General features: G+C 44.4%; 1 protein-coding gene across 5 annotated transcripts in view; it reads left to right on the top strand.

Moving 5' to 3' along the window:
- Positions 1-268: 268 nt before the first annotated feature.
- TGFBRAP1 (transforming growth factor beta receptor associated protein 1) overlaps positions 269-24,160 on the top strand; it is a 68,844-nt gene continuing 44,952 nt past the window's right edge. For 2 of the 5 annotated variants that reach the window (XR_007357519.2, XM_048856972.2), the window contains exons 1-3: positions 269-535; positions 9,291-9,992; positions 16,457-16,651. Coding sequence is in view for 4 of the 5 variants with exons in the window: in XM_048856972.2 (XP_048712929.1) it covers positions 424-535; positions 9,291-9,992; positions 16,457-16,651 (1,009 nt within the window). In the remaining variant the exon portion in view is untranslated. Of the gene's footprint in view, positions 536-861; positions 989-9,290; positions 9,993-16,456; positions 16,652-24,160 lie in introns of those variants that run through there. The other 3 variants (XM_048856986.2, XM_048856995.2, XM_048857013.2) reach the window with 3 other exon arrangements.

The following is a 24,160-nucleotide window of genomic DNA, read 5'->3' on the forward strand; positions in this document are numbered from 1 at the left end:
GGCAGGGGGTTGGCGTACGGGAGGGGGTGTGGGATCCCCAAGGAACTTACAGTGGCTCCCAGGAATTGGCCGCCAGATCCCTGCAGCCCCTTGGCAGATGGGAGGCCAGGGAGGCTCCACATTGTGCCCTCGCAATCGCAGGTGCCACCCCTGCAACTCCCATTGGTCACAGTTCCTGGCCAATGGGATCTGCGGAGCCAGCCCTCGGGGTGGGAGCAGCGCATGGCACCTCCCTGGTCGCCCATGCGCTTAAGGGCCGCAAAACAGATCCAGGATAGGCAGGGAGCCTGCCTTAGCCTCAGGCCCCTGCTGCGCTGCCGACCGGACTTTTAATGGCCCGGTCGGCAGTGCCGACTGGAGCCACCAGGGTCCCGGTTGAAAACCGGATGCCTGGCCACCCTGGGTGAGGTATGGAAGAAATGAATGTCCACATGCGGGCGTAAATGGAGGGAACCGTGTGCGAGGCTTGTTGGTTGGCAAGAAGTGCGTGGGGGAAGCGAGCAGCTGTGCGCAGGGCGTGGCTTGCACGGGACAGGTGAGTGCCGGCGGGGGGAGGGGAGGGCCTGCAGGGGGAGTTGGGCGGGGGCGGCATGGAGAGCTGGGGGGGTGGGGTGGGGTGGGGGAGTGAGGCTGCGGGATGCGGGGGGGGTGTTTGAGAAGGGTGTAGGGGGAGCAGAGGATGTTGGTTGGTTGGTTGGGGGGGGGAGGGCAGGTTGGCTGGGGCGGGGCTGCGGGTCGCGCTCTCTCAGGCCACGCTCCCATGAAAGTCAAGGGGGCGGCGCGTTTTCCTCCCCCCGCCCCGCGGCCTCACGCCCCGCCCTTCCCCCCCGTCCGTCAGCGGGCTCCGCGCCGGCGCCTCCCATGTGACCGGAAGGACCGCGGGAGCCGCCTCCGGAGGAGGCTGGGAGTCGGGGCGGGACGCGGGCGGAGACCCGCCGCCACCAGCGAAGCCGCCCCGGAGCCCGCGGTCCTGGCCCTGACAGCCCGGGTAAGCGTCGGCCCCTCCCCCGCTGGGAGCCTCTTCCCCGGCCGGGGCCGCGTTCAACGCCCCGGGGCGGAGCTGAGCCGCCAACCGCCGCCGCCCGGCCCCGGCCCTGTGTGCAGGGCAGCGCCGGCCCGAGGCGGGAAGGGGAGCCGGGCGTGGGCTGCGCTCCCGGCGCTGCAGGGGAACTTGCTGGAGCCATTTTGTGTGGCCGGAGCTGGTTCGTCAGCGGGTGCCCGGGGCTGTGGGTGCAACTCGTGCCTGAGAGCCGCAGGGAGCTGCCCTGCCCGGGGCGGGGCGGGCGCTACGGGGTAAAGACCGGAGAGCCGAGGTGGGGGCGGTGGTAGCGTCCGTTGGACCAACATCTGCCGGAGAGAGAGAGAGAGAGAGAAGCTTTTGAGCCACGCAGGGTGATCTTCTCTGGGGCTGGGACAGGTGCTCCCAGCGGAACGGTTAGCCCCTATTGCCAGGGACCCTTCAAGGCAGAGTGACCCCTTAACATCTCTGCGGTCAGGGGACAGAAAGGGAAGTTAGTGGGTTGTAGATTGTTGTAATAAGCCCTAAAGCCTGTGTGTCAATTCAATCCATGATTTTTAGCGACTAGCAGAATTATTAATTTAAGCTCTTAAACTCGTCTTTTGAAAGGGTTGTGCACCTTTCCTTTGAGGATAAGGACCTCTAGGTCAGTTAGAGAGTGATCCCTCTGTGGGAAGTGTTCACCCACGGGGAATAGGGTGTTTTTGTTTGATCACCACATCTGCCTTGTGTGCTTAATATCTTAGGGCAGACAGGGCTACAACTACACTGCATACTATATTGTACTGACTAATCAATGTGGCAAAGCCTGAAGAGGGGGGAGGCTTTCCAATGATATCGCCAGAAAGTTCTTAATTTATATTTAAAATCAGAATATTGTATTTTTTATGTATGTTGAATGTAATGGAAACAATACTAATTACAATGGATGCTACCTTGTATCTTATTTAGGGAGCACACTACTGATATTCAGTAGGGAACAACTTCCCTTGGTATTTCTGAGAGAGATGGAATCTGGCACTTACAAGGAACAGCACGTTCCGGGGTACATATTCCAGGGCTATGTGCTTAAGACTCAACATGCTGCAAAACATTTAATCAGATATACTTTTAAAAGATGTAGCATACAGATTGTACTTAAGTTGAAAAAACTTTCTCTGCAACCGTACTCCTGTATAGCCCAATCACTTATTTTCTCTAGGAACTAGATCTATATTGCCAGAGAGCATCTTCCCCTGGACTTGCATGATTTGATTGTAGCACCTTACCTTACAGAAAGATTGTATTTCTCTTTTAGTTACTTGAGTATCTGTTTTTTATCCCCCTTCATTCTAAAGTTTTAAAAAATAATAGTCTTGGTCAGGACCAGAATTGTATAGCTCTCCTACTGGCAATCAGCATTTTTACCCTGGGCTACAGGAACTTTGAGTGAATATTGACAGCTTCAGGTGAGAAGGCCAGTCTCAAGTCTCTAGGGGCTGGCTTTTCACTCTAGGCTACAGGCTGTTCTTCAGGTTTTTGGTTTGGCAGCCAACCTGGGTGCAATTCTTTTACTGTATACATTGTAAAAAGAAAAGGAGTACTTGTGGCACTTTAAAGACTAACAAATTTATTAGAGCATAGGCTTTCGTGAGCTACAGCTCCCTTCATCGGCTCCTTCTGATAATATTGTGGGACAATGTGATTACATTGCCCTAGAGATTCACATTGTCATTCTGAGGGTCTATTTTCATTGCTTAAAGTAAGAAATCTAATTTAAGCCCTATGTGAAGAGGCAATTCTAAAATAGCACAGATAAACTTTTCAGTTTGGGATTTAATTGGCAATTCCTGGAAAATGCTGTGTGTAAGAGCACGTCACATTCCGTTACCTTTCAGCTTAGAGGAAAATTTGGCCAGGTTGATCTCATGGTGAGATTCTTAACCAGTATAGTTGGTATTTTGGAATAGGCTCTCCTCTTTCATTCAGGTACACATTTATTTTGATCAATTTTAAATGATCTAGAAGGTACTGATTGTGAAGGCAGAGCAGCAAACAGAGTCAAAAACAGCTTGGTAATGCTTCTACTTAACATCATTCTGTGCGTGACTGTTGTCACTATTAGCTGACAAGCCCACTGAGTTTTGAATCAGTTTGTCTTTTTTAAATGTGACTTATATGTTTCTAGGTCTCAGAGTACATCTGCAAAGCAAAAAGAAAAGGAGTACTTGTGGCACCTTAGAGACTAACCAATTTATTTGAGCATGAGCTTTCGTGAGCTACAGCTCACTTCATCAGATGTATACCGTGGAAACTGCAGCAGACTTTATATACACACAGAGAATATGAAACAATACCTCCTCCCACCCCACTGTCCTGCTGGTAATAGCTTATCTAAAGTGATCAACAGGTGGGCCATTTCCAGCACAAATCCAGGTTTTCTCACCCTCCACCCCCCCACACAAATTCACTCTCCTGCTGGTGCTAGCCCATCCAAAGTGACAACTCTTTACATAATCAAGTCGGGCTATTTCCTGCATAGATCCAGGTTTTCTCACATCCCCCCCACCCCCATACACACACAAACTCACTCTCCTGCTGGTAATAGCTCATCTAAACTGACCACTCTCCAAGTTTAAATCCAAGTTAAACCAGAACATCTGGGGGGGGAGGTAGGAAAAAACAAGAGGAAACAGGCTACCTTGCATAATGACTTAGCCACTCCCAGTCTCTATTTAAGCCTAAATTAATAGTATCCAATTTGCAAATGAATTCCAATTCAGCAGTTTCTCGCTGGAGTCTGGATTTGAAGTTTTTTTGTTTTAAGATAGCGACCTTCATGTCTGTGATTGCGTGACCAGAGAGATTGAAGTGTTCTCCGACTGGTTTATGAATGTTATAATTCTTGACATCTGATTTGTGTCCATTTATTCTTTTACGTAGAGACTGTCCAGTTTGACCAATGTACATGGCAGAGGGGCATTGCTGGCACATGATGGCATATATCACATTGGTGGATGTGCAGGTGAACGAGCCTCTGATAGTGTGGCTGATGTTATTAGGCCCTGTGATGGTGTCCCCTGAATAGATATGTGGGCACAATTGGCAACGGGCTTTGTTGCAAGGATAAGTTCCTGGGTTAGTGGTTCTGTTGTGTGGTATGTGGTTGTTGGTGAGTATTTGCTTCAGGTTGCGGGGCTGTCTGTAGGCAAGGACTGGCCTGTCTCCCAAGACTTGTGAGAGTGTTGGGTCATCCTTTAGGATAGGTTGTAGATCCTTAATAATGCGTTGGAGGGGTTTTAGTTGGGGGCTGAAGGTGACCGCTAGTGGCGTTCTGTTATTTTCTTTGTTAGGCCTGTCCTGTAGTAGGTAACTTCTGGGAACTCTTCTGGCTCTATCAATCTGTTTCTTTACTTCTGCAGGTGGGTATTGTAGTTGTAAGAAAGCTTGACAGAGATCTTGTAGGTGTTTGTCTCTGTCTGAGGGGTTGGAGCAAATGCGGTTGTATCGCAGAGCTTGGCTGTAGACGATGGATCGTGTGGTGTGGTCAGGGTGAAAGCTGGAGGCATGCAGGTAGGAATAGCGGTCAGTAGGTTTCCGGTATAGGGTGGTGTTTATGTGGCCATTGTTTATTAGCACTGTAGTGTCCAGGAAGTGGATCTCTTGTGTGGACTGGACCAGGCTGAGGTTGGTGGTGGGATGGAAATTGTTGAAATCATGGTGGAATTCCTCAAGGGCTTCTTTTCCATGGGTCCAGATGATGAAGATGTCATCAATATAGCGCAAGTAGAGTAGGGGCTTTAGGGGACGAGAGCTGAGGAAGCGTTGTTCTAAATCCGCCATAAAAATGTTGGCATACTGTGGGGCCATGCGGGTACCCATAGCAGTGCCGCTGATCTGAAGGTATACATTGTCCCCAAATGTGAAATAGTTATGGGTAAGGACAAAGTCACAAAGTTCAGCCACCAGGTTAGCCGTGACATTATCGGGGATAGTGTTCTTGACGGCTTGTAGTCCATCTTTGTGTGGAATGTTGGTGTAGAGGGCTTCTACATCCATAGTAGCCAGGATGGTGTTATCAGGAAGATCACCGATGGATTGAAGTTTCCTCAGGAAGTCAGTGGTGTCTCGAAGGTAGCTGGGAGTGCTGGTAGCGTAGGGCCTGAGGAGGGAGTCTACATAGCCAGACAATCCTGCTGTCAGGGTGCCAATGCCTGAGATGAGGGGGCGCCCAGGATTTCCAGGTTTATGGATCTTGGGTAGTAGATAGAATATCCCAGGTCGGGGTTCCAGGGGTGTGTCTATGTGGATTTGATCTTGTGCTTTTTCAGGAAGTTTCTTGAGCAAATGCTGTAGTTGCTTTTGGTAACTCTCAGTGGGATCATAGGGTAATGGCTTGTAGAAACTCGTGTTGGAGAGCTGCCGAGCAGCCTCTTGTTCATATTCCGACCTATTCATGATGACAACAGCACCTCCTTTGTCAGCCTTTTTGATTATGATGTCAGAGTTGTTTCTGAGGCTGTGGATGGCATTGCGTTCCGCATGGCTGAGGTTAAGCAGTTAAACATCTATGGCTAACAAAGCAGTTAAACATCTATGGCTAGTCTGGGTCAGCCGGCTTGGGTTTGCAGGGTTTGGGCTGTGGAGCTGGAAATTGCTAGTGAGGAGGGTCCCTGACTCCTAGAGCCTGAGCTCCAGCCCGAGCCCTAAGGTCTCCTCGGCAAGTTTTAGCCCTGCAGCAGTGTGTCTTCCCTTCTGTCTCTCTCTCTCCACTCCCCCCCTCCCCCTGCGCTGCCTGAGTTGGGGGGGGGGGGGAGGAGGTGTATTGCTGCAGTGTAGACAGAGCCCTAGGCCCAGATTTAAAAACCTGAATACCTTTAATTATGCCCCTAAAGCTATTTTTAAGCATCTGAATAGAAGTGACCTGATTTTTCAAAGGTCCTTAGCACTCGCAACTCACTGTCTTAAATTGAAGTTGCGGCTGTTTATCTCCTTTTAATCAGGCCACTTCTATGCAGATGATTAAAAATGGATTTTGGAGTCTAACTTTAATGACCCAGGTTTGAAAACACTGGCCCCAAATAGTTTCTGGTGGTGTCTTTCTGAGAAGGCTTACATTTTTCTGTGATCTAGTGGTTCAAAAGTAGACTGTTTTGGGAACATTTATGGAAACTTTCATATTTAATGCTTTGATATTTATTCACTGAATGATGAATAGTAGTGTTTTGGTGGTACTGGTGGCCTTGTACTTGTGCAGGTAGCTGTTTAGGACACATGCATTTTATTTGACTTTATTTTTTTTGTTTACCTCTAAGTACTTGTGGACTAATAATCATTACTTGTGACTTCCCCCTCAGGCCTCTAACTCTAAAACATATTAAAATGATGTTCAGAGTAGCATCAGTCTGTACGCTGACTAAAGACCAGTCAGAATTCTCAGGTTTTAGGGACAAATTAGAGGGAAATTGCTCAAGACTCATCAAGTCTAGACATGATAAATCAACTATGAATGCGCTCCCATCAACTCCGGTGACTCCACCAGGGCGAGAGGCGCAGGTGGAGTTGACGGGAGAGCGTCAGCCATCGACTTACCGTGGTGTCTTCACTGCGGTAAGTAGATCTAAGTATATCGACTTCAGCTAGTGTAGACCAGGCCTAAGTTTGTCACCCACTCTGCTTCCTCACCAACTCTGTTAGGGAGGGATGTGAGAGAGCTGCTTTCTGGTGGTTCACAATTCTTAAGGACAAAGGCCTCTTTGAGTAGGAAAAGTTAGTCACTACTCCGATTTCATCGATGACGCGCATGCTTGTTTGCCTAATATTTGGTATGTTAAATGGGAAATTAACTTTAGTGTTCCAAATTTAATTTGGATATAATGAAACTATAATTGACACCTGATCTACATTGGTATCAAACAACCACGCTGTGGGTTGGATCCATCCCCTTGTAGTAGTTATCCATATGTAGGAGGATCCTGTGTAAATCATGATTTCCATGAAATCATGTAAATGCCTCCAAATCATGATCTTTCCATTTTTTATAAAAAGGAAAATATCTACAATGAAGTCTTCACTACAAAAAAATTATTTATCTTATAGAGCTGTGTGAAAATATCATTCAGCCCTTGAAACTGACCACATTTAGTTGTAAAATTAATTCCATGCAAACTTTGTGAATTCAGTACTTGGCCATTTACACTATAGTGAATTTTCTAAAAAATTAAAATAAAAACTGTGATTTGCACAGGTCCCGATCCATGAGATTCACAATCTGCGAATATATCGGTCATATAGGGAAAAGTGCTCATAGATAATGGTTGCGAAGAGAAGCTTCTGAAGTGAATCAGTGCAGTAGTGTGACCAATAACTCTGAGAACAGGGAACAGTACCTATGAATTTTTGTTTCAGAGTAGCAGCCATGTTAGTCTGTATTCGCAAAAAGAAAAGGAGTACTTGTGGCACCTTAGAGACTAACCAATTTATTTGAGCATAAGCTTTCATGAGCTACAGCTCGACTGTAGCTCACGAAAGCTTATGCTCAAATAAATTGGTTAGTCTCTAAAGTGCCACAAGTACTCCTTTTCTTTTTATTAATTTTTGTGGTGTTGACTTTTAAACCTCATGAGAACACTTTGTGGGCCACATTTTCAAATAAATTGGGTGTGCAATTATGTGGGTAAATCTAGTAATTGCAAATGCAGATAGTCAAATAGAGTTCAGAAATAGTAGTGTTCTTAATTTTTCCTCATAGAATGAAACTGACACTTTCCAGTTAAAACGTAGTTACTATGTGAGGGTACCATATGGCTCTTTATTTTTGTGCAAAGCTCCCGTTATCTGGGAGATTTGCGATGGATTGTGTGTAGTGTGTTACTCCAGCTTTAACTTGAGCCCTCAGGCTATAATTAAAAATATAATTTGACCTTCTCAAAATGAGTTTTGAAAGATGTGATGTACACTAAAAGTACTAAACTGTTTCAATATATTGGAATATGTAAATTGCAGTTTTGGGTTATTTTGAACTGCTGTTTTGCAGCACCAACATTTTAAGTTATTTAGTGTTTATTTCTTCTGCTTTAAAATGGATTCTTTGTGGCTGACTAAACTAGACCTAGACTTTTTATCTTGCAAATCACTTTTCTTTAAATTGAGAAAAAGCAATAATTGTCTCTGCAGCATTTAGTGCCCCCAAGTTTCTTGTCTGGATTTTTTCAATTTTTAGCATGCTATGAAAAGTTACTTCTACAGTGCCCAAAATATGCTGGTGTCTTTACATGTAGACACAGAATAAGGTGCTTGCTTGCTGTTGTGTTACACTAGTGACCACTTGGGAGCTCCATTGGTTGAAGGGTAAAACTAGAAAGTAACAATCTAGCAATTGGAAGAGGCCTGTTTGTTTATGCACCAGAGTGACCAGCTGTAGTCTCAAATAAGCTATGCTTTGAATTAACCAAAATGCTTCCATTTTCTCTGCACCCTTTACACATACTACTTCAATTTATTCAGTCCCCTAAAGGTTTTCCTTTCTTCCTTTTCAAGGTGACTTCTTTTGAGTCAGAAGTATGTTTTGAATATACTCACCACAATCTAGGTTGCTCGAGGGTTATATGTTGTATATTCTCTTTGTGCACTGCCTTTTAACAGTAAAAGATGTTATGTGCATATTGAGGGTGGAATATGCCAATGATTGGAAGCAGAAGATTTCTGAATGGCTAATTTTATAAAGGCATTCCAGATTGTCATTAACTTAAATTTGATCAAAGAGGCATGAAGTGCTATGTGAGAGATGTTAACTTATCAACCTAAAGGCTGTCCTTCATTAGAAGTTTGATGATAGCCAAGCCTTTTACATATTAAAGACAGAGGGTAATGATTTCAGAATTGACTAAGGCCATTGAAAGTCAGTGGGACTTAGATGCTCTTATTATTTGTATTGTAATAGCACCTAGGAGCCCCAGTCATTGTCAGGGCCCTATTGAGTTGGATGCTGTTGGCAATTTTGTCCAATTTCTAACAAATTGCTTTGGAATTTGGTGTTAGTGGCTGCTTTGTTTCAGGAGCAGCCTTACAATGACATACTGCAGTTTGTTTTTTATGTCTTTCATATTCGCTACTGTGCTAACTTAGCCAACTGTATTGTACTCAAACTAATGGTTGCTACTTGATTCAAGTATATATTTCTGAGAGCGCTGACAATCTGATGTTCTGTGTTGATAACTTTTTTGCGTGATGATGTTTGGCCTTCCTTTTGTGTGGATGTGAATAAAATGCTATTTCTCTCTCCCTTCCAAAGCAGATCATCCAGAAGACACAATGAGTTTGAAGGCCTTCGAGCTCGTTCCCGCTGTTGAGCGGGAGATGCTCATGGGAGACAAAGCTCGAATCAACGTTGAATGCATTGAGTGTTGTGGGAAAAACCTCTATATTGGAACCAATGACTGCTTTGTCTATCACTTTCTACTGGAAGAGAAGATATCAGCTGAAAAAGTAACTTTTGCTGCCACCAAACAATTGCATAAATACTTGGGCTTCAAGAAAGCAGTCAGTGAGCTGAAAGCAGCTTCAGCACTCAACAGGCTACTGGTGCTTTGTGACAACACAATAACATTAGTTAACATGATGAACCTGGAACCTATCCCCACTGGAGCTAGAATCAAGGGAGCTGTGACATTCACAGTAAATGAAAACCCTATGAGTGGGGACCCTTTTTGTGTAGAAGTTTGCATTATCTCAGTGAAACGGCGGACCATCCAGATGTTTATGGTGTATGAGGATAGAGTCCAGATAGTGAAGGAAGTGTCCACTCCGGAGCAACCCTGTGCCGTGGCTGTAGATGGTCATTACTTGTGCCTTGCTCTCACTACACAATATATCATATTGAATTATAATACCGGCATCTCCCAGGATCTGTTCCCTTATTGCAGTGATGAGAAACGGCCAATTGTGAAAAGGATAGGCAGACAGGAGTTTCTGCTGGCTGGACCTGGAGGGTTAGGTGAGACTAAAAAATTTTAAACTTCCAGTTTAAAGTTTCTCTCCATTTCACGATCAGCTTTCCAGATTGAGGTAACTTCAGTATTTGATGCCATAATGTAGAATAAATGCTGCATTTCCTTGCAGGCTATATTTGCAAAACTTGAAAATTGAAGGATAAGTAAGTCACTAAAACTAGTCCTGGGTGTTCTTATTGCATGGTTTTACAAGTTTGCAAAATTTGCATAACACTTTAAAAATGGTAAACTTGAATTGATCTAGATAAATTTGATTCTGGGGTGTCTGTAGTGAAATAGAAAAATTCAGGTGGAATAAATTCTACTGTCTCATTGCCCAGGGCAAACAAAAGTATGAACCAAATTAAATTTTAAAAGCTGTTGGTATCAAATTCTAGCTATAGTGACTGAAGCTGGGATTCAGGCAACCCAAATTTTCTTGTGCCAGACTTGCTGCATGACTGAGGACAAGCTAGTTAAAATCAGTATGTCTGCTTCTTCATCACTGAAAGATAGTTATACTCACCCATCTTCATAAAGCAGTGTGAGAGCTACTGGTACACCCACTTCATATAATACTAACATTAAGTGTTGTTTGAGGATTCTTAGAACTGGCATTCCACCTTGGTTCCTTATAAATGTTGCAGCATAGCAGCAGAAATTACTTTTTTGATTGCCTTGCTCACTTGCCTAAATTTTCCCCATGATGCTGCTCAATTAGTAGTGCTCCATAATGGACTTCAGGAATAATAATAATAATTACATTAGACAAATTAAAAAAGAACACCTTGGGGGAATTCTGCCATAAACTATGAAAAAAGAACTAGATTGCATGCAAAACATCAAAGTCTCCTCTTCCTGGGAGGTCTGATTTCTCTGTCCTACTTCCTCTGTAGCTGTCTTGGGGTGTGCTCTGAAGACTAGTATACCTCTCTGATCACAGGCAAGTCCATTTCAGAGCTGAAGGCCCCTCACAGGGAATACTCTACTACCAGAACTTCTCTCAGATTGATGGGGAGCCAGTTTGAGTGCCTCTCCAATCATAAGTGTAGCATGTAGCAATATGGCATAAGGAGATAGTCAGTCTGTCTCAAGTATCAAGGTCCCAACTCCAGGGCTGTATGCAGCTTTTGCAAAATGCATTAAGGGATCCAGCCGCTATGGGCATTTACAAGACTGCTGTTACCAATTAGGTTTGTTTCAATTATGTTTAATTTACTGGATTTGTTGGTTATGTGTCTGAAGCGTTAAGTACAGTCCATTACAAACCTTGCCAATCTGGCCAAATACAGGGCACTTTTCTTTGACCTTCCCTTCTCTTACATAAACACATACCAACAAGTATACTTGTTTTGGGAGGGTGTTTTAAGACTCTCCAGTGCATCTGCTTCTTCCTCTGAAGAGAGGATGAGAGAACAGACATTTGACGTACATAGTCATGTTGCTTAATGCACTACTGGAAGGCACTCAGATACTATGGTGATGAGCATGGTATAAAAACCTATATAGACTAGAACGGTCAGACCACCAGTTTGCCCTGAAAAGAGTGAAGTGATGCATCAGTTTATCAGTTGAGTTATCAGAGGTTGAGAATCAACTGCCATATCCTGCTGTTGTCACTCGCAGGATGAACCTTTATCCCCATCTTGGACAACTGTGCTTAATATCTAGATTATCTTTGCACGAGTAACCTCAAAATAGTATGGCAAAAAGTTATTGTGACTTACCACTCTAGCTCAGGGGTGGGCAAACTTTTTGGCCTGAGGGCCACATCTGGATGGGGAAATTGTATGCAGGGCCCTGAATGTAGGGCTGAGGTGGGGGGTTGGGGTGCAGGGTGTGTAGGAAGGGGCTCAGCATGAGGTGCAGGGGGTTGGGGTGTGGCTGGGGGCTCAGGGCAGGGGTTTGGGGTGCAGGAGGGGGTGCAGAGTGCAGAAGGGGGCTCAAGGTAGGGGGTGGGGTGCAGGAAGGCTGTGGTAGGGAGCTGAGGGTAGGGGGTTAGGGGACTCAGGGCAGGGGGTTGGGGTGCAGGATGCAGGAGGGGTTTTGGGTACGGGCTCCAGCCCAGCACCGCTTACCTTGAGCAGCTCCAGGGTGGCAGCAGCTCGCAGCCAGGCTAAGACAGGCTCTGCGCCGCTCCTGGAAACGGCCAGCATGTTTGGTAGCTCCTGGGGGTGGAATGGGGCAGATTGCTCCACTGTGTGCCGCCCTTGCCTGTGGGTACCACCCCTGAAGCTCCCATTGGCTGCAGTTCCCCGTTCCTGGCCAATGGGAGCTGCGGGGGGTGGTACCTGCAGGTGAGGGCAGCGCACAGTGGAGCAACCTGCCCCCTTCCCCTTCTGCCAGGGGCCACAGGGACATGGTGCAGGCCGCTTCCGGGAGTGGCACAGGGCCAGGGCAGGCAGGGAGCCTGCCTTAGCCCTGCTCTACCACAGGGCTGGCAATCCCGTGGGCCAGATTGAAAGCCCTGACGGGCCTAATCCGGCACGTAGACTGTAGTTTGCCCTCCTCTGCTCTAGCTCTAAATTAAGACTGGCACTTGCAGATTTGATGTGCTGCAGTGAAAATCAACGTGGATACATATATTTTGTTTTATCTAATCAATCTGTTTAACACCTACTTCTGAATAAGTCTCTCTAAAGAATTTCATTTTTACCTTCCCCTTTTTATTTTTCATTTTATTTTATTTACTTTTAGTGTAAAAGAAACTCCACACCAAAGATTTCCTGTCATCCACTTCAACCACTTCTGCACTGGATCATTCTTTTTAATTTTCTTGCTTGTTCTTTCCTGCCTTCCTCAACTAGCTAAATACTGTTCTGTTTTTAGTTTCTATTGCTACATGAAAGTTCTAGAGACAATGACAGATTAGGCCCTCTTCCTGTCTCACCTAGCATAATATCTAGGACTTAAGTCTAGAGTAGGAAAATATGTTGTGTTTAACAGCAATTCATCAGTGTATCTTTTTGTGTGTTCAAACACACATTAGTGTAAAAGTATAATTAGGCAGGCCAAAAAAGATTTCAAAGAGCAACTAGCAAAAGAGACAAACTAACAGCATTTTTTATTTTAAATACATCAGAAGCAGGAAACCTGCCAAACTGTCAGTGAGGCATCTGGACCATTTGGTGCTAAAGAGCACTCAGACAAGATGGGTGCGGAGAAGCTAAATGAAATCTTTACATTGGTCTTTACTGCAGAGGATGTGAGGAAGATTCTCACACCTAAGCCATTCTTTTTTAGATGCCAAATCTGAGGAACTGTCCCAGATTGAGATGTCATTAGAGGAGGTTTTGGAACAAATTGATAAATTTAACAGTAATAAATCATCGGGGCCAGATGGTATCCACCCAAGAGTTCTGAAGGAACTCCAATATGAAATTTAGGACTACTGACTGTGGTATATAACCCATCGCTCAAATCAACCATTGTATGACTGGCAGATAGCAGCTAATGTGAGGTCGATTTTTAAAAAAAGGCTCCAGAGGTGATCCTGGCAATTACAGGCTAGTAAGCCTGTCTTCAGTACCTGGCAAATTGGTTGAAACTATAGTAAGGAGCAGAATGAGCAGACACAGAAATATGTTGGGGAAGCGTCATCAGGGCTTTTGTAAAGGGAATTAGAATTCTTTGAGGATGTCCTCAAATGTTGACAAGGGTGGTCCAGTGGATATAGTGTACTTGGACTTTCAGAAAGCCTTTGGTTGCATGGTCCTTCAGTAGAGGCTCTTAAGCAAAGCATGAGATAAGAGGGAAGGTCCTCTCATGGTTCAGTAACTGGTTATGATAGAAAACAAAGGATAGTTTTCAGAAAGGGGAGAGGTAAATAGTGGGCTCCTGAAAGGAACTGTACTGGGACCACTGCTGTTCAACAAAGTCATAAATGACCTAGAAAAAGGGGTAAACAGTGAGATGGCAAAGTTTGCAGGTGATACAAAATTACTCAAGATATTTACCTCACCAGCCTTGTCTCTTTTAATCTCTTTTATTGGACCAGCTTCTGTTTGACAGACAAGCTTTCAAGCCACACAGAGCTCTTCTTCAGGTCTGGGAAAGCCAAGATGGTCAGGGATGCAACCCCATGCACTGGGTGCCCCTAAACCTCTAACTTCCAGAAGCTGGAACGGGATGTTAAGGGATGAATCACTTAATTGCCCTGTTCTGTTAATTTCCTCTGAAGCACCTGGCATTGGCCGCTGTCGGAAGACGGGGTACTGGGCTAGATGGACCATTGGTCTGATCCAGTATGGCCATTCTTCTGTTTTTAACATAAGTGTGGCCTGGGTTTCATTTTTCATGCCTTTTCCCTTGTCTAGACAGTGTCTAACTGCTTGTGTCTCATTACTTAAATTGCCTGTTATTGAATTTGTACATCTTCCCTTTCATTCTGTTTCACTGTAACTTTCTAAATTTTTATTTTTAATATCTCCTCCTTCACTGTAAGCAGTGCCTCCAGCACTTTTCCTGGTACAGTTTTACAGCTGCTTTGTAACATAGGTTCTGTATATCTTGGCATTTAAGTGTTATCACTCTTCTAACAATAATCATTTCAAACATGGTTCCAACTAATACTTGAGCCTTATTGTAGACAGGACTAGAGCAGATGTTGATGAGGGTTGTTTTTTTTCATACTGGCTATCATTTCCACTCATGCTTACTAGACTAGAATAGGAAGGTTATGTGGTGCATTTCCTCACAGTTGTTCAGACTGTGTAGTCATCAGTTACCAATACAGTTGTTTTCTTCCCTATTCTCACCCACTTGGAAAGCTCCTAATACCATCAGCTTTTGTGGTAGGCAAAAGATCTATCACTTTACCTAATTGGACATATCCCATTTTGACAAACAAAGTCAAAAGCAGAAGAGAAGAAAAGTGAGGCTTAGTTTGCCTGACTTGTTTATGTGCGTGCTCAGTAGCATGCTTCAAAAGAAAAATGCTGGTGTCTGGATGACTGAAGATTGATAAATGGAAAAACCTCTACATTTCCAGTTTTGAAGCTAGTGTAGTTCAGTAGTGGCTAACACTTGTTACCATCACATAGTTACTCAGTTTCTTATGTGAAATGAGTTGATTTCATTCTAATTCCCAGTAGCCACATGTCCACATCACAAAAACTACCAATGTTGGCAATAATTGGCAGTGGTGGTGGCAATTTCAGATGAGGATGGAGACAAACATGTAATCGAGCTACTTAGGCCTTTCAGATTCAGGGGTGAGGTAAACAGGCAGAAATTGGCTTGAGAAAGTACTATATTGTTGCTGCCCAGGCTCTACCTGTTCCAGAGGACTTAAATGTCTAGAGTACCTGTAAATTATCACTAAAACCAAAACATTCTAAACTTTGTATATTATGAGGCCTAATTTAAGTGATTATTATTATCTCTAGATATTGAGTATTCTGTATAAAAGTGTGGCTTGGATTTGACATAAGGAATTTACTGCACAATTTTTGGAAGTGCTAATTGGATTTTCTCTCCGAACAGAGATGCTGCATAAATCTGAGAGGAAGTGGGGAGGGAGATATAGATTCTTAGTCTATAGTATGATTAGTGGTAAATGATCCAAAAGAGAGAGATGAGTCAAACTTATTGAATGGCTACTTGAAAAAATCCAAAATATGTAGCGTATAGCAGAGAAAATAACCATAAATTAAGTGGAAAGAGCCTTACTAAAAATTTACTAAGACTTTGGAGACTGTATCTTCATTTTTAATGTGTTTTTATAAAATTTTCAGTGTATTTTTTCTGTTTGTCTTGTGTGGTAATTTGCTTTGCAAGAACCTCTGCCTTTCTTTCTGAACTATTTTTCAATTTTTGTAGATGCATGCCTTGTAAGGGGAAAAAACCCTCTCTTCTGAAAGAGTTGGGGCCTTCACTCTGCTATAGCAATTGACTCAGGAAATATGGGTGAATTGAATTAACTTGGGGACTGGAATGTTCTGCTGGCATTTGAGATGTTAAAGGGAGTAGACAGGCCAAATTGCAAGAGGAAGAATGCTCAGGCAACCTGTAGGAATATATATATATATTTTTAACTAAGATAGCAATGTTAGAAGGGACAGGCTCATGGAATGCTGGTTTGGGTTAAAGGGCATCCAAAATGCATACACATGGTTTGTTTTTAAAAGAAATAGTTCACTGTAAGTTTTTTGGACTTGAATTATTTACATCTAGGAGGAATAGGCATTGAAATGAAGCTTGTATCACTTTCCTGTATGCAAGAATTTTTTTGTATCCTGCTTTGAACATAACTAATCAACAAATGTCTAATTGCAACAGGATCCTTGAAGATTCAGTGTTTCGTAAAAAGTATAACAGAAATGCCCTTCCATTGTAAAAAGTCCTTCATTGTTTACACTTGTAAATTATTCATAATCCTGGGTTCATGGCAAGAAAGGTTCCAGTGCTTGACTCTTGGAAAACTGCAGGCTTTGGCTTAAGCTTCAGACTTTCTTCCCTTTCTTTGCAGGTATGTTTGCAACTGTGGATGGCATTTCCCAGCGTGCTCCTGTGCACTGGTCAGAGAATGTGATTGGAGCAGCCCTGTGTTTTCCTTATGTAGTTGCTCTTGATGATGAGTTTATTACAGTGCATAGCATGCTGGATCAACTACTAAAACAGACCCTATCTTTTAAGGAAGGCCACATCCTACAAGACTTTGAAGGTATTAGCTAGTACACCTATCTCTTTGCATGAATTTCTTGGAACATTAAAAATCAAACTTTATGCTGACATAATATAAAGTAAAAAAAAAAAAAGGCTCCTTTGAAGATCAAGCTACTTCTCCTGAAACACACAATAATAGAACATCCTTAAATGTAACACTTTATCCTGCTGTTAATAGCATTTTCGCTAAAGAATATTATGTCCTATATTCCTATAAAACATTGCAAATGAAACTTCTTGTTCTTCTTTGAGTGATGGTCCTTATTGTATTCCACTGTGGTTATGCATGTGCATCCTGTGCCCAGAGCTGGAAAATGTGAAAGTGGTTTTTGTTGGTCTGCGCATGCACCTTGACTCACCTTGTGCCCCCAACTGAGGGGATAAAGTCGGGGCAGACCGACTTCCTCTCCAGTTCCTTCTCACTACCACATGATCCGGGTCAGAACCTTTGTCTGTAGCTTCAGCTTTGTCTCTTATGATAAGATTTTGCTTTGCAAATAGTTTTTAGTATCTTGTACTGTTAATAGTTTGTGTTTTCATAGAAATGAGGAGTCCGGTGGCACCTTAAAGACTAACAGATTTATTTGGGCATAAGCTTTTTTGGGTAAAACTACAAAAGCTTATGCCCAAATAAATCTGTTACTCTTTAAGGTGCCACCGGACTCCTCATTTTTGTGGATACAGACTAACACAGCTACCCCTCTAGTGTCTTTATAGTTTTTAATGCTAGATTCATCTTTGGGGGAACACTTCTTCCCCCCCCCACCCCACCCCCCACCTTGTGTGGGTACTGGACTATGCACAGGACTCCGTGCTTCAAACTCTGTGCTTCCTGCCAGAAATCCTTCTGGATCAGCGACAACCACCAACACTGCCTGTACTGCCTCAGAAAAGCTCACATCACAGTGAGGTGCAATATCTGCCTCAAGTTCCCCAACCACACTGAGAAGAGCAGGAACTCCACCTTCAAAAACACCTCATGGAAAAGGCCATGAGGCCTCAATCAGAGCAGGCCAGGGAACTTTCTCCCCCTCCCCTCCCCGCCCTACAGTGGCCTTACTTAGCAAGGATTAAGCCTCCTGCTGCTAAGGCCAATGCTGGTGCCAGAGAATCTACCCTCATAGATCTCATAGCTCTTCTTGGGAACCTAGGAAGCATCTCAAACGCATGAGACTGCCTTTCTTGAAATCCACTTTGAAGAAGTCGCATTCAGCTCTGAGCAAGCCTAGCATCTCGACCCAAGAGGACTTAGAATGTACTAAGCCCCAGAGGCTTGACAAGAAAGTTCTTAAACATTGGGCTCTGTTGATAACAGAATGTGATCTGTTGGTACCGTCATGCTTCACACCTCCAAAACCTCTGGATCCATTAGCACTGACAAAGATGTTCACTGCCTGTCCATAGCGGTCTTCGACAGCATCCTCTCTGGCTCCAATGGTCTGGGCAAAGATGACCCTGCTTGCACTGGGGAGGACTGGGTCCCATGCTGCTGAACAGGACATCTTCACACTGGTGGATCCAGAATCCCCTCCATTGGGTCTTTCCAGAGATGTTATAACATCACCTGGGGAGTCGTCAACTTGAAGTTCATTTCCTGCTCTTTCCTTGAGGTGCAGCTTCTCTCCAGTGGCACTGATGGTACCACCTCTGGAACCGGTATCAATTTTCTCCTCATCAGGAAACTTCAAAGCAACCGAGGAGCCTTTGTTTCCTCACCCTACGTATCCTCTGCTGCCCAAAAGAATTACACTACCTGAGGATTAATCTCCACATTTAGCTCTGAGCTGCTGTCGCCCCTTGCCAGGATGCCTCCACATACCCCTTTCAACTCTTCCTACTGGCCATATTGGGGCCCCTGGGACCAATACACCCCTGCAGAGTTGGTCAGATCTGCTAGGAAGTTACTCTTTGCCTCCCCTCAGAGAAGGAAGAGCATTATGTGCTGGATCCAGCAAGACTTCTGTCTTCATCTCCAGACAAACTGGTAACCCCTTTTGTCTCCCTCCCCACTCCACTCCTATTTACCCAAGTGAATTCAGGCAGTTCCAGGATCATCTTCGTAGAGTTGCTGGTGAACTACAGATTCCTCTTGAAGAGATTCAGGAATCCTAGAGCAAACTCCTTGACGTCCTCTACTCAGGTTGGTAAGGGGCTAATCTTTGTTTTTCACCCATCTCCCAACTCTTTGGTGGTCAAAGCAGCTTCCAAAAGGGCTAGACAGCAACCCCCGGTCTGCTTCTGTGGACAAAGAGGTTCAGTGTCTAGACCTGTTGGGAAAAAGATGTTCTTATCATCTAGCCTTCAGTTCAGGATAGCCAGCTACCAGGCGCTAATAGCCAAATACAGCTTCCTGAACTACTCCAAGTTTGCAGAGTTCACTGGCAGTCTTCCATAACAGGACAGAGCTTGTTTCCAGGTGGTGATAGATGAAGCAAATTAATAGCAAAGACGACCTCAAATTTGCAGTTGAAGCTGCTGACACATCCTGTAGAGCCATGGCTACTGGCATTGTTAGGTATAGAGAGACATGGTTGTGTGTGTCAGGGTTACCTAGAAAGATTCAGAATAGTGTGGAGGATCTCATCATCATCATCATCATCTTCCCCCCCGCCACACACACACACTGTTCCTCAGACGTTCTTGTCAACTGCTGGAAATGGCTTACCTAGATTATCACTACAAAAAGTTCTCTTCCCCCCCCCCCCCCCCTTGCTGGTAATAGCTCACCTTACCTGATCACTCTCGTTACAGTGTGTATGGTAACACCCATTGTTTCATGTTCTCTGTGTATATAAATCTCCCAAATGTATTTTCCACTGAATGTATCCTATGAAGTTAGCTGTAGCTCACGAAAGCTTATGCTCCAATAAATTTGTTAGTCTCTAAGGTGCCACAAGTAGTCCTTTTCTTTTTTCAACGAATCAGTTATTCAGTCAGAAGACTGACATCCTTCTATTCCTACCTGGAAGGACTATAGGGCTACCTCTGCCCCACGAATAAGGTTAAGATTTTGTCACTGTTTTTTTTTTAGTAAAAGTCATGGATGGGTCGCAGGCAAAAAACAAAAATTCACTAAAGTCCGTGATCTGTCCTTAACTTTTACTAAAAATAACAGTGATAAAATGGGGCTGAGTCCCAGCCCTGCTGTGGGAGAAGGGGAGTCCAGCACCCACTGTGGCTGGGATCTCCAGAGTCCCCTCCCGGTGTTAGTAATAGCTGGTAGTTCCAGGGTCCCCCAGCTGTGGGGCCAGTGGCTGGGAGTTGCCGGGGCCCCAGGGCTGAAATGGAAAATGTCATGGAGGTCACAGAAGTCACAGATTCCGTAACCTCCATGACATAATCTTAGCCTTACTTATGAACTGCCACTCAACGGCAGCTGGTTTAAAGGACCTGCTTCCCTGCACCTTCTGCAATAGGTATGGCATCCCAATCTCAACCCCCCAAAGAAGCACTATTTTTGATGGGACCTCAATAGCTTCGAGCCACTAAGCCCAACATTACCCAGCCTTCATACACGATTTGGAGGTCGTCTAGTAAACTTTGTCAACGTGTGGAGTGCAGTAACAATAGATCAGTGCGTGCTGAATGTCATCCATTCTGGCTATATGAATGAGTTTGCATCCCTACTTCCTCCAGAGTCATCTTCCCATTTAACTTTTGGGGACTACTCTCAAGACTATTCTCAAGCAAGAGGCAGACTCCCTATTACTGTGAGGAGCAATAGAACATGTGTCCCCTGAATACCAAGGGGGCAGCTTTTATTTGACTTATGCCCTTCTTTTGGTGTATAAGGAAATATGGCGAATAATTCTCCACCACCACTACCACCCTAACTGCTTCATTTGTAAACTCAAGTTTCATATGGTTATGCTGGCCCCTGCTATGTCATTAATAAAAAAGGACATGGTTTACAGCTCTTGATATGAATGAAGTGAGCTGCAGCTCACGAAAGCTTATGCTCAAATAAATTTGTTAGTCTCTAAGGTGCCACAAGTCCTCCTTTTCTTTTTACTTTCATTTAGATATTCATCCCACTCTGCTTCCTAAAGTATTTGTAGTAGTGACTGTTCACACCAGATGCCTCGGTCTCATTGTCTTCCCCTGCCTTGATGACTTGTTCCTTGTTGCCAAGTCATGCCAGAAGGCCCATGCTACACCTTCTCTCTTCCCTGAAGGTCAGTGTAAATGCCAAAAAATTTATTCTCACCCCGCACAGTCTCTGGACTTCATTGGGGCCACCCTCGATTCGATTATTGCAAGGGCATACTTGCCAATGGACAGGTTTCAGACCAAGAATAATACTGTAGCCCCAATGGCAATCAACCCTCCAGTACTGGTCAAAACGTGCCTGTCTCTTCTAGGTCATATGGCATCATGCACTTATGTCACTGTGTTCGCAAGACTCCACCTTCGTTGCCTTCAAATATGGCTCCAGTTAGTATACTCTCCAAACTTCCATCCTATGAACTTCATGGTAGCAATTCCTACAAATGTAGTTTTCTTCCCTACTGTGGTGGACAAATCCTTCACAGGTATGAGTAGATGTCTCCTTTCTCCCCTCTTCTCCAAACCAGGACCATTACTACAGATGGATCCCTTTTTGGTTGAGGAGCTCACTTGGACAGCCATGCAGCACAAGGCACCTTGACGCCACAAGAGTCCATATTCTGAAGGTATGAGCAGTCCAGAAGGCATGCCGAGGCCTTTCTTCTGTTCATCCACACTCACTATGTCCTTATGCTGTCAAACAGTGTTATTACTGTCTTCTGCATCAACAAACAGGGAGGCTCAAGATCCATCTCCCTGTGCGCAGAAGAGGTCAGCTTGTGGAACTGGTGCATCGGCAACCAAATCGCCCTGTCCTCAGCCTACCTTCCTAGAAAACAAAATACGCTCTGACTCCCTCAGCTGACATTTTTCAATTGACCACAAGTGGGAACTCCATGACTTGGTACTGCACAATATCTTTGATCTATGGGGAACCCCAATCAGAGATCTATTCACCTTCATAACTAACAGAAAATGCAAGACACTGCTGCAGAGGAGCCCTATGTCACCACTTCCCAGGTGAGAGATTTCTTCCTTGGTCAGATCACCTGATCTATGCATGCCTTCTGCTACAACCCCTGTCACGAGTTTTGTGCAAAAGCTGGTAGGACAGGGCATGAGTTATCCTGATTGCCCTGTATTATGTTAGACAGTTTTGGTTCCTAAATCTCCTGTGCACGTAATCTTGAGTAGCGATCCTCCTCCCAACATTCCCTGAGCTTCTGACCTTGTGGAATGGCAAGATCAAGCACGCCAATCTGTATTTGCTTCACCTCAGGGCTTGCTTTTTGGATGGGCATCATCCTTAGAACGTTTATGTTCCACAGTCATACGAGACATACTTTCTAACACTAGGAAGGATTCTACTAGGCAATGCTATCTGGCTAAGTAGAGATGATGTTTCTCCTCAGACACATCAAAGGAACATTATTTGCAGAAGATTCGGGTATCCCTCTCATTTTAGATTGTATCCCTTCTCTAAAGGCATCAGGGCTATCCATCAGCTCCTTACAAGTCCACTTGGTAGCGATTACTGCCTGCCATCCTCCTTCTGAGGATTATTCAGTCTTCACTCACCCACTGACCACTAGATTTTGGAAAGGCCTAATCAGAACCTTTCCACCTATTCACAAGTCTGCATCTCTGTGGGACTTCAACCTTGTTCTCTCAGCACTCTCAATGCCACCCTTTAAACTCCTAACTTCCTGCTCCATTTCCCTTCTCTCCACAAAAGTTGCATTCCTTGTATCCATTCCCCTCAGTCAGAAGGGTTGGTAAGCTTGGATCGATGATGGCGGATCCTCCTTATGCTGTATTCCATGAAGATAAAGTTCCGCTACGTTTATCCAAATTCACCTCCCAAGGTGGTTTTGAAATTTCACTTGAGCCACTTGAACCAATCAATCCATTTAGTTGTGTTCTTTCCTAAACTGCACTCTTCCTCAGAGGAACAGAGTCCACACCTTCGATGACCAGCAGTCCTTGGTGGTGGTCTTTGTAGGTAAAAGGCCAATTGGGAAGTCCTAGAGACTATTCATCATTATAACAGACTTGGGGGACAAGTGATCTCTACTCAGAGGATCTCCAAATGGATCTCTAACTGCATTCTACACTATCAACTCTCAAACCTTCCCCCCACCATGGCATAAGAGCTCATGCCATGAGAGCACAAGCAACAACTATGGAAATCGCTTCAGGAGGTATCCCTTCTTGATATCTGTAAGCAGCCACATGGGGCTCCATTCACACCTTTACGAGACACTATGCCCTAGTCCAGGACTCCTCTGCTGATGCCTCCTTTAGAAGGGCTGTCCTTTGCTTAGCCCTACCATTTACATCTTTGCACCCTCCTCCTACTTCAGTACTGCTCGGTAATCCCCTTCAGTGGAATACAATAGGGACCATCACTGGAAGAAGAAGAGGAGGAGTTTGTTTACATGTAATTGGAGGCTCTTTGAGATATGTAGTCCCTATCTGTATTCCACCACCCATCCTCTTCTCCTCTGATTCACGGTGGAGAAGGAACTGGAGAGGCAGTCGGTCTGCTCCGCTTTTTATCCCCTTGGTCGGAGGCATGAGGTGAGCCAGGGCACGTCTGCGCGGACCAATGGACGCTACTTTCAAATTCTCCAGCTACCGGCTCATGGTACGCATGTGTAACCCCCAGTGGAATGCAGATAGGGACCACACATCTTAAAGAACCTACAGTTAAGAGGTTCTTTGAGATTTGGTTTTGAACTGAATAAAGTAACACTTGCAAACTTTATGCACGAGTCGTCTGACTGACACCATTGTGCATAAAGTGGAGCAGGTGTCTGTCAGTGAAGCCCTCACTTGTAATTTGACAAAATTTTTTCCTTCAAAGGAACACTGTCAACTTAAAATTTTGTAAGTGAGTTGAGTAGTTTGTGGTAATACATTTGCAGATGACTCCTCCTCCTTCTCCTGCCACCTTTTGAAGGTGTGGAATCACACTTTATAACACTCTCTCTTTGGTTGCCATATAAGATAATCAGAAACAGGTTAAACAGGTTATATGTAAAAAGCTGTCAAATGCAGATAGTGGAAAAATTGAAAATACCGATGTTTTTTGTTTGGTAAACATAGGTCATATCCATAAAAATAATGCCAAAAAACTTTAGAAGTGATTTCATGTTGGCTTTCCTTTAGCTATGGATTTAGTTTCATATCTACATGGAATATAATATAGCTTTGTATATTATGGTAGAACTGTGCCAGGTTGCACTGGAATTTGTTTTCAAGTCTACAGTTCACTAAAGGATGAATCATCTAAGCAGTACCAACAAAGGCAATGTTACTGTCCATGTGAGCCAATGGAAGGCAAAACACTCTGACCACCCTCAGAACTCAGTAATATACCAGCAATAAGCTGTATGTTGCTCTAGGTCTGATTTAAGAGCTTGGTCACAGAACAAGGTGGCACTTGTGTTGAGAGTAT

The sequence above is a fragment of the Caretta caretta genome, chromosome 1 (assembly GCF_965140235.1).
Source record: "Caretta caretta isolate rCarCar2 chromosome 1, rCarCar1.hap1, whole genome shotgun sequence".
Classification (NCBI taxonomy): Eukaryota; Metazoa; Chordata; order Testudines; family Cheloniidae; genus Caretta; species Caretta caretta.